Below are 10,895 nucleotides of genomic sequence, written 5' to 3'. Positions count from 1 at the left end.
GGCATCTATCTGTTGTTATGAATGATGGCTTTATGAGTGGGAACAATTTCCATCCACTGGACTACTGTATGAGGGTCTTGGGAAGAGATCTAGAGAGGACTTGCATTGTTTGAAATAATGGTTTTTGCTACTTTTGCTGTGTACATCAACATTTATTTTACAATAAAAGAGATTTCTTTTGGGTCACACTGAGTGAGTTCCCCTATCGCCACCATCAGCCTTTGAAAGCAAACAGATCTCTAACCAGGACTGAAGCCCCCTTGATTATAACCTTATGCAGAAGCATCAAAGTATTCTAGGACAAGTGAAACAAGCAACAGCTGCTATTTTTTTATTATGTCATTTATCTAAAGTAATTTTTTATCAGTGATTTTTTTTTTACAATGTAACATCACCAAAGAAAGAAAAGACAAAAAGAAGTTGACAATGAGGAAGAACGTACAAGGTGAATACAATGCCATATTTTGTTCAAAGTTCTGATTAGATGTTGGGAATTTATAACGCAGAGTATAAATACGTTCTCTTTCAAGACTGATTTGTTTCTTCTGAAGAAAGTGTTGCAGGTATGTCATCAAGAACCCCAGCTTCTGAAAAATAAATAAAAATTAAAAGTGTATGCTTGTGAAAGACAGGAAACAATAAGTGCTCGGAGACAAATCTATAAAACGACAGTTCACTTCCAAAGCAATTATGATACAAGACAAGGCACTTGAACTCACTTAACGCCTCCGAAAAGAAATAAAAACAATACGTCATTCCTTTCTTATGGTTTCATTCGACTGTTTGTAATTATGTATGGATGTAATTTTGATATAGGCATGTGTTGGGGTTCAAATCAGTGATGGGAAACCTACGTTCTAACATAGAGGCAGCTAACCTTTGGTTTTCAAAGTGTTGCTTCCATCATATTGACCTAGGTGGCTGGAACTGAGAGGAGTTGCAGTCTAACAACACCTGGAGGACCACAGCTTCCCTTGCTTAAATACGTGGCAAATTCTAAATATGCTTCTCTTCTTGCACTGTTGCATGAGGCTGGTCATCCATGAACATTTTCACCTGTCAATGAATGTGCTTTTCTTCCCTTATCGAGAAAGCATTGTGTGGCTTTGACTCAAAGGTCCCTTCATTGACAGAAGCACTACCATCCGATTTGCAATTACAGTGCCTGCCTTTCATCTTGCTGTTATTATTCTCTCCTTGTACGAATAATTTTCTACCTATATGACTCCCTTTGTAGGGGGAAAAAATCACACTGCCTAAAAGCCGAAAGAAATTCTGGAAAGATGCAAAACCCCATTTATTTCACCTGCAATTTTCCTGTAATAATTAAGAAGCCATTCAGCATTGAGAAAGTGTGTGTAAGAAACAACAGCTTTGTTTGTTCCGAAGTTAGAACGCTCCAAAAAGAAGGCCCAACCAAACCAGGAAGATCAATGGGATGGAGCAACTGCCCCATGAGGAAAGGTTACAACATTTGGGCCTTTTCTGGTTTAGAGAAACAGCTAGAAAGGGGGCACACGACAGAGATGTATAAGATTAGGTATGATGTGGAGAAACAAGGCAGGGATAAGTTTTTCTCCCTCATAATACTAGAACTCAGGGCCATGTAATGAAGCTGAAAGTTGGAAGAGGTAGTGTCAGGGGTTCAGGGACAGAGGCACAGGGTAGGCAGGAGATGGAGAGCGATGGGGATGAATCCCAGGACAGCGAGGAAGAGGAGGACAATGACTCAAGAGATTCCATGAGTCTTTCCAGCGAATCAGAGGATTCCCAGAAGGGGGCGCCGGTGGTCAAGGCCAGGGGAGCCCCAGGGGGGACGTGTCAGGAGCAGGGGGCCAGCGGGGGATCCCAAAGTGGCAGCTGGGCGTCAGGACCAGCCTCCCCGCCAGAGTGCAGCGAAGGGGGTGGAGGTTCCAGTGTATCAGGGGAAGCAGCTCCGGCAGCAGAGAAGGGAGGGAGGTCGGAGCAAGCCACCCTCCCGGAAGGGGAGGGGAGCAGTGAAGGGAGTAGTGTAACTGTCAAAAGGAAGGTTAGAGGTTGGGCGCGCGCGCCAAGTTCAAATGTGGAGGCGCGCGGAAGTACAGGGAGCCCGGAGGAGGAGCCAGGTCCCAAAGCCCGCAGGAGGGGGGAAGAGCAATCTGGGGATTCCGCGTCAGGGGAATCCAGGAGGGGCGAAACCCCAGCGGGCAGGAAGACCCTGCGGAAAAGGAAAGAGAGGAAGAGGTGGAGCAGCGCAAGCCTCTTAAACTGGTGCAGGGGAGGGACTGACTCAGAGGGGACTTCAACGGTCTAAGCGTAGCAGACGTGGGGCTGCGCGCCTCGGATGTGAAGCAAACAATGAACTCCAATAAACACTTTTGTATATAAGAAGAACTTGGCGTTGGTCTTTTGTGAGCTGAGACCTGAGGCAGCCCTGACAGGTAGGATAGACAGAAGAAACTACAGTGGTACCTCAGTTCTTGAACGTCTCCGTTGACAAAAGTTTCAGAACCTGAACGTCAAAAACCCGGAGTGGATGCTTCCGTTTCCTAATGCGCCTCGGAAGTCGAACGGCTTCCACTGCGTGTTTTTCAGTTTTCTCAACTGAATCTGCAGACAGCCCTTTGCGCCTTGGTTTTCAAATGTTTCGGAACTCGAACGGTCTTCCGGAATGGATTACATTCGAGAACTGAGGTACCACTGTACCTCTTCACACAATGCATAGTTGAGCTGCAAAATTTTCTCTCACCAGGTGAAGTGAGAGAAACTTGGATGGCTTTAAAAGAGGAATAGACAATTCATGGAGGATAAAGCTGTCAGTGGACTGTTGGCTATGTCCTACCTCTACTGTCAGAAGCAGCACGCCTCTGAATACGAATTCCTCTGAATCAGAAGAGGGAGACTCAGGTCCTGCTTGAAGACTTCCTATAGGCATCTGGGAAGAGGATGAGCCTTTGGCCTGATCATGTTCTCACCTCTGCCAGTGGACAGGTTCAAATATCCATGCAAAGCTATGTGGGTGATAACCAGCAGTAGCCAGATCTGCTTTTTCCAGGAAAGGATGCAGTTGGTACACCAACCAAACTTAAGCAAAGGAATTCCCGGCCATAATGACTGCCTGAACATCCAAAGGCCAGCCAGGTGTGCCTCTTCCAGGTTACTCCGTCCCCCTCTCCTAGTGTTCTGTTTACACCCAGTTCCTCACTGGTCAGTTTTGGGAGCTTTTTGTCCCCTTTGGTTTTGCCCCTAAATATTTTCTTTACGTTTTTCTGCAAATATTTTCTGCAAATTCTTGGGGTTGGGGGGGGGGCTTTGGAGCAGATCTGGGGTGCACACAAGGAAAGGGGGGGAATCCTGTTGCTTGAGTGGAATGCTGCTCATGGAATATGGGTTACAATCCTCTGTAAGGATTATGTTAATTTTCATATTACAAAATGGTTTGAAGTGAAAACAGGTTTACTAACCTTTAAGGTGTAAGTATGTCAAAAATTCAATTACCATACGCAAAACATTGTCATCAGTCAGTGGTCTTCCCAAAATACCTAGAAAATATTAGTTAGGTATTACTAAATTTGCTGTTCATTTAAAATAATTAAGGTGGGGAAGGGGATACATATTGGCAGTAATAAAATATACATTAAGATATAAAGGGTTTGTTTTTTCCCTCTCAGGCTGATGAGACAATGTTAGTTATAGGTCTACTTGTGTTAACCAGCTTCTGTAATCAGTGGCACTCAGTTTCCAGTGGAAAGAAGCTTTTCCTCTAGTTTAAAGTATATTTTTAAAAGAATATTTCATTTTCAAATGCACTAAGAATAAAAAGGGGTGATGCAATCCATACACCAGTTCATTGTCTGGCCCTGCTGAAACCTCTAGACTCCTGAAATCTTGCCCAGACCCCCCCCCCCGTAAAAGTTTGGAATAAAGGCTCTCTTTAGAATCTAGAAATGTGCCAAAGAATGTTTGGTGGGCAGCTGTTCAGATATCACTGGGATATAAACTCCTCAGTAAGTACGAGAAGGGGGTCATTTCATTACCTGCTTTTGTATTTCCTTCAAGCTGTATGTCACGTTTACCAGCTAGACCAGGCTGGGCATTAAAAACTTTGTCAATTGCACCTGTTAACAAATGAGAGAGATTTCATTCATTCTGTAATGCTTACTAGAGTAGCCTGAGATTCATAGACGTCACCACACCAGGTAAAAAGATTTCAGCTTTGAACAAGAACGTGAAAGACATTTCGTGATGGGATGGTGAACAGCAAATGAATGGAAAGAAGCATTTCACTTAAACAGTCACACCAGCTGTAAACCAATGCATCACTGGCAAACAACTGCAGCACCACAGTGTCATAGATGATGATGTGGTGGTGGTACAGCTATTGGTATAACACGTCCCAATGACTTTATGTGTCCCTTCAGCCAAATGTGGAACTGAGCCATTAGCAAGGAATTCGAAAGGCATCTCCTGAACCATCTCTGATTCAAAGCCCTTGTTTGTCTTTTCCTGAAAAGCCGTGACTAAAAGAGTTGAGCATATCTGGGTGCAGTCTTGGGCTCATTGTGTCCAATTTAGAAAATGTAGTTGTACTGTAAAGACTTAATTGAACAAAAAACACCCTGGTGGTTATCACCAATTGAAGCTTCGTTACTCAAACCACTTGGCAAAAAGGGGAGGTGGCCTACATACAGAGATTTACTGAGGGACCAAGAAGGAAAGTGGAAATTAAAAGACTATGAGGAAATTAAAGAACATTTTCAGAGTTGGTTACATTACAGACAATTACGTGAGATGTATAAGGAAGATAGCAAGAAAGGGTTTAGTTATACAACTTCTAGATTTCAAAAGGAAGTTATAGAAGAAGAAGTGAAGCTGTTGAAGAAAGCATATAGTATTTTGCTAGAATGGGAGACAAAAGATTAGGAGGTTAAATCAGTTATGATTAAATGGGCACAGGATATAGGACATAACATACAATTTGAGGGCTGGGAAAAATTGGAAAGTAAATTTGAAATTTACAGATTGTTCTCTTTTGAAAGAAAATTATATGAAAATGATGTACAGATGGTATATTACACCAGTACAAATAGCAAAAATGTACAAAACCGGATCAAACATATGTTGGAAATGTAAAGAAAAAGAAGGTACTTTTTACCATATGTGGTGGGAATGTAGAGAGGTTATTTTTTGGGGGGGAAATGATAAATAATTAATTGGAAAAAATGTTTAAAATGACATTTGTAAAAAAGCCAGACGCATTTTTGTTGGGGATTGTAGGACAAGACCTGCCAAGAAAAACAACAAACTTATTTATGTACGCTACAACAGCGGCAAGAGCCTTGTTAGCACAAGGATGGAAGAATGAAGAAACCCCAATGAAAGAACAGTGGCAAGAAAAACGGATGAACTATGCGGAATTGGCTAAATTGACATATAAATTACGTGAGAAGGACAACTTTGACTTCAAAGAAGAGTGGGAACTTTTTACAAATTACTTAAAACAACAACAAAAGGAATTGGACTCCTTGGCAGGTTTTGAATAAACATCCACAAATTTAGTAGATGAACATATGATAGATTAAGTAACGATACATACATTCTTTAACATGCAGAGAATAACATAGGTATACAAATCAGAGAGAGGAGCTGAGGGAAGTCTCTGGAGGGGAAGGGAGGGAGGGTGGGATAGGGAGGGGAATAAGGAAAAAATGGGGGAACAATGTAATTGATTATTTGTTTTGAAATTTGTTTGTGGAAATTGTTCAATAAATTTTATAAAAAGAAAAGAAAAGAAAATGTAGTTGTACTGTTGCTTCCTTTGGTTTTAAGTAGCGAGTTGTCAGTTAGTTTGCTTTGACAGTAAACTGCAGTTAGTTTACACGAATAACCTCCAAAAGCCATCTTACGTTCCCCAGGTGGCTCTTCTGTCCCCTTTGCACGGGACATTTTCTTGAGGATCTGAGCAACACGACCTGAAACAGATTATGGCTATTACCCAACCTTAGAAAAAACGGAACTTTGATCAGTAGATCTCCTTTCTATGGAATGGAGATTTGGCTGTCTGCACAGCCTCTTCAGTCACTGTTTATCTGAAGCCAACACAAACAAATAAAACATTCTTAGTAGAGGTATTTAGGCACTGTTTTTAAAACTCTTGTATTATGCTTTACCCCTTGTAAGTAAAGACACTCCTCTTGTGTCCTTGAAAATAATTTCTACAACATACGGACGGATAGCTATAATCTAACATATCGGGCAATTATGAAAAGGTGTATTGAACACACCCAATAAGCAGCAAAGGTGTGAAGCTTGCATTCTGAAAATGTCACTTAGTTAAATACAGCTCCGTTATGAGTGAAGCAGCTGGAGGTTACTAAAAGATGTGTAGAAAGGGAACCTTGGGCTGTATTCAGTTAAGCTTTACTTAGAGTCGACCCACTGAATTTAATGAGCACAGCTAGGTTAGGTCTATTTATTTCAGTTGATCTGTTCCAGGGATGTCCAACAGGTTGATCGTGATCTACTGGTAGCGTTAGGAGTCATTCTGCAAAGAAACAGAAAGGATGACTGTAACTTTAAGAACCTTTTCTGTGAGTTCTGGGAGTGGTTTTCTAGGCTGATTAGGTACAGCTGGTGATGACTACAAAAGGAGGAGAAGTTGCAGTTTGAATTTGCCTGCAGAGAGAGAACACCTGCATGCTTTTTGTTTGTTGTTTTGTATAGCTGTAATAAAACCTTTGTTTGAGTGTTTTACACCAGTTTCATGGTGTAAAATATTACCTAACAGTAATAGAGCCTTGCATGATGAGTGCCGGCATTTGTGGCATGGTCATTTGGGGCATGCCAATTTCTGCAGTATTGCAAAAATGCCAGAATTAAGTAAGGGAATTAAAATGAAAAAAATGTTCAGTTTTTCTGGACTGCAATACCCGCAAGGAGTCTAAAAGTAGGTGGGGATCTTATCCTGAATTAGCAAGAAGCCATTTGCTTTATTACATCCAGACCTTTGTGAGCCATTTGCAGAATCTGAAGGAGGAGCAATGTTTTTTCTGGTTCTTGTGGATGATTATAGCCGGTATACTTGTTAAAACACAAAAGTGAAACTGGTCAACTGATTAAAAATTGGGTCAACTATATAGAAAGGCAGTTTCCCTACAAAGTTACCCAATTGCAGAGTGACCACGGAGGCGAGTTCATATCTGAAGCCCTCCATATATGGTTGAAAAAACCTGGTATTAGTCACCATAAATCGTGCCCTTTTTCACCCGAAGAAAATTCAGTTGCAGAACGCAAGATAAGGTCTTTACAAACAATGCTAGATTCTATGTTATGTGATTCTGGCTTATCCAGGAAGTTTTGGAGGGAAGCAATTATCTGTGCTAATTACATACAGAACAGATTGTTTCATTCTACCATAAACAATACGCCTCATTTTTTTTGCTTTATGGAAAAAAGCCTTTTTTGGACCATGTTAAAACTTTTGGTTGTTGGGCTTGCGTTTACATCCCAAAAGGACAGAGAAGGAAAGGTGTTCCCAAGGCAAAGAGACTTAGTTTTGTTGGTTATCAAAGTTGGTCAAAAGTGTATCGTTTTGCACTAGGGCTTGGCAGAGTTGTAATATCAAGACATGCAGAGTTTTAGGAGTAAGATGGTTGGGCTCGTTTACATGGGAATTCAGAAGTTATTTTATTTTCAGATGATACAGATAAATTTGTGAAATCTGAGGAAGAAAAGCCACAAATTAAAGAAAGTTCTGAAAGTGATAGTGATGAGGAATCAGGGGATGAGGGTCCCAGTACACAGTCTCCTAAAGCTGAACCAATTTCTCCTGAGCAAGATGAATTAGAAGGGGAAGATAGTTCAGAGGAGGAAAGTGTTCAAGTTTGAAGATCACAAAGAAGCAATAAGGGGGTACCTCCAGAAAGGTTTACTATACAAGAAGTTAAAACTGTTGATGTGAAGAAAGAACCTCGTGATTATAAGGAGGTTTTAAAGTTACCACACCAGGAAATAGTAATGTGGGAAAATGCAATGAGAGCAGAAATGAAATCTTTGGCAGAACATAATGTGTTTACTATTGAGCCATTGCCAGAAGGAAAAAAGACAGTGGACTGTAGATGGGTGTACAAAATAAAACACTTGGCAGATGGTAGTGTTAAGTACAAAGCTAGGCTGATAGCACGAGGCTTTACGCAAAGAAAAGGTGAAAGTTTTGATGAAACCTTTTCTCCTACTGCAAGGAGTGAAAGTGTACGTTTATTGCTAGCTATTGCAGCACAACATGGGTTTAAGGTAAATCATTTTGATATTGAAATAGCTTATCTTAACGTAAATCTGCACGAAGAAATTTTTATGAATCAAGCACCAAGATTTGAGGCAGGGGAACAGAATTCTGTATATAGGTTACACAAAGCAATCTATGGGCTCAAACAATCAGCTAGAAATTGGAATGAGTGTCTTGATAATGCTTTAAAAAATATTGGCTTTAAAAGAAGCTTAGCTGATAATTGCTTGTACACTAAAGGAAAGGGTGATAAACAAAAATCACTACAAACAAGAGCCTCCCCGAATTTGAAGCATGGGAAGTCTCAACAAAAAAATTATAATTTAGGCAAAAAAATTATAATTTAGGCAGAATATTTGGACTATTTGATATGTATTTGTATAATCTGGAACATTCAATGTGATTTGATTGGATTGTTAAAATGGGAAACTTAATAAAAAGGATTAAAAAAAAAATCACTACAAACCAGCACTTTAAAACTTGATGATGGGAGGAAAGAGAGATGCCATCATTTGGAAGAAGGCTGCCTGGATTCTCAGGAATGAGTGAGCAAACTGAATGAATACTGGAGGAAAAAGCAACCATGGGAACACCCTTTCTATTGCATTTATCCAAGTAAAAGACTTTTGAACCTTACTGTGAATTTTGTCCTCTGGCACCTAACCACTTCAATCGCTTTACCCTTTTCTCTACCAACATTACCTGTTCATGGATAACAAAATTATTTCCCCAAGCTGAAGTATAGTATCTACATAAAGCACTTATCATGGGCACAATCTAGGTAAAGTCCTATTCGAGTACACTCAGTGGGATTTAGGAACACAGGGAGCCGCTTAATATTGAGTCTGATTATTAGCCCCTCTTGCTCAGTATAGTCTACAATAGCTAGCTGCAACTTATCAGATCAGGCAGGGCTCTCCCCCAGTCCTAGCTGGCGACTGAACCCAGAACCTTCAGCATGCAAAGCAGATGCCCTTTCATTAACTTTGCTGGAATGGGCCTCAGTTGTTTGTAGACAGTCCAAAATACATCATCTTCTCAACAACAGCAAGCAAAGGAAAGTAAAAAGATGTGGACTCCAAAGCAGAAGATACAGTTTTCCAGCATAGTATTAGTTTGGCATATTTATTCCAGGAAAGTTGATAACCACATTCAGAGATACTAGTATGTAAATGGCATGGCTTTGGAACTGAAAGATGAGCTTTCAGATAAAATTGGTTTACTCTCATGATTCAAGCGCAGTGATAAGAGTCATAATTCCTGCAAAGCACTCCACTGTAAATAGGTTACAATAAACACCAGAGAGAGCACTAACTGAGTGATTTAGTGCTGTCACCTGCCACAAGCTGGGAATGAGGGTTAGTATGGGATATTGCATGTATGCTCATGTATAGTATGCGATGAGCTTTAGAAATCTCGGGATGTTACTTTTCTGTTATTCCAGATTGCCTTCAAATAATATAAAACATTTGGACTTACTTGGACCAAGCAGATAACCAGCACTATTCACAGTCCATCCCCTTTTCTCTTTAGCCTTGCAGAAGGAAAAATTGTGAAATTATTATTTTTTCACTTATTACCACCACACAGTTTTTCTTTTAAAATACAGAAATACCAGCCAAGGAAATCACACATTGATCATGTTTCATAATATATATTTAAACCTGTTTTCTTGAATGTAAGTGGAATCTATCATATATAACTATATAATGTTTATGGTGTTGTTTGAATAGTATAATTGAATTTTAAGGATAAATTACTATATAGCTAAAATAAAATAAAAAATAAGTAAAGTAAATGATTTGTTACAGGGTTTCATCCCTCATACTTTGTACTTTCAGGTTTCTCTGGAGTTGGCTTCATCAATTTCAAAAGAACTTCCTTCCAGAAAAGTAAACTTGGGACTGCGCCCAGCTTGACATTAATGTCTCAGTAAGAAGCAACTCACATTCTCCTTGCTGTTAAACTGTTTCAAAAGATTTACACCACTTTCTCTGGGATTCCTGTGCTCTTCAACAAATTACTTGCTTCTCTCCAGCTGGAAAAGATCAACTCTTGGAAAATACAATTGTTATTCCCCCACTTCCCTTCCTGCCCCTGAAATGGGGAGGGAAATTTGTTCCACCACTGTAGGAAAATCACTGCAGAGGGATGACATTTTGGAGAGGTGACCAAGAAATGCAGAGGGGCTTTACTACATTCCCAAAGCACACCCTCATGCCAGACAACAGAATTGCACCAATCCATCATACCTGAAAGGCTTACACTATATAATTGTGATGGAAACTCCAAAAAATCACTACACACCACCATCACTCAAAAACCTCAGGATGACACTGGGGAGAAAACAGGGATGCCATCCTTTGTAAGAAGGCTGTTTGGATACTCTGGAATAAATGAGTGGCTATACTGCATCAATACTGGAGGAAAAAACGACCGTGTGAACACACTTTCTCTTGCATTGATCCAAGAGCAGGCTTCTGAAATTTACCGTGAAATTTGTCCCCCACCCACCCTTCACCACTTACACATGATTATTGTAGACGGAGAGTAGTGTAGAAAGCAGAAAGCGACAATACTCACGGATAACACCAGCCCGAAAGTCTCTGAGACGGTAGCGCAGAAGATCAAG

At 40.4% G+C, this 10,895-nt stretch overlaps 1 protein-coding gene across 1 annotated transcript; it reads right to left on the bottom strand.

Moving 5' to 3' along the window:
- Positions 1 to 306: 306 nt before the first annotated feature.
- Positions 307 to 10,889, bottom strand: GAL (galanin and GMAP prepropeptide). The gene is made up of 6 exons (XM_081001256.1): positions 10,847 to 10,889; positions 9,743 to 9,797; positions 5,886 to 5,951; positions 4,017 to 4,097; positions 3,444 to 3,521; positions 307 to 587 (listed from the first exon to the last, which is right to left on the bottom strand). Exons 3-6 carry the CDS (start codon positions 5,923 to 5,925, stop codon positions 526 to 528), a joined length of 261 nt encoding a protein of 86 aa, XP_080857382.1. The 5' UTR covers positions 5,926 to 5,951; positions 9,743 to 9,797; positions 10,847 to 10,889; the 3' UTR covers positions 307 to 525.
- Between the last annotated feature and the right edge of the window lie 6 nt (positions 10,890 to 10,895).

This window comes from Podarcis pityusensis (genome assembly GCF_964106645.2).
Source record: "Podarcis pityusensis genome assembly, chromosome: 1".
NCBI lineage: Eukaryota > Metazoa > Chordata > Lepidosauria > Squamata > Lacertidae > Podarcis > Podarcis pityusensis.
Note: the sequence above shows the minus strand (reverse complement) of the source record. Positions and strands in the feature narration are given on the sequence as shown.

Bases quoted from the DNA above. Each gene is read 5' to 3' on its own strand.
- GAL (XM_081001256.1), bottom strand. From the start codon at position 5,925: ATGTCCCGTGCAAAGGGGACAGAAGAGCCACCTGGGGAAC. The intron at 4,098-5,885 runs GTAAGATGGCTT...ATTTGTTAACAG, and splicing joins AGAAGAGCCACCTGGGGAAC to GTGCAATTGACAAAGTTTTT. The intron at 3,522-4,016 runs GTAATGAAATGA...AATATTTTCTAG, and splicing joins TGAAGGAAATACAAAAGCAG to GTATTTTGGGAAGACCACTG.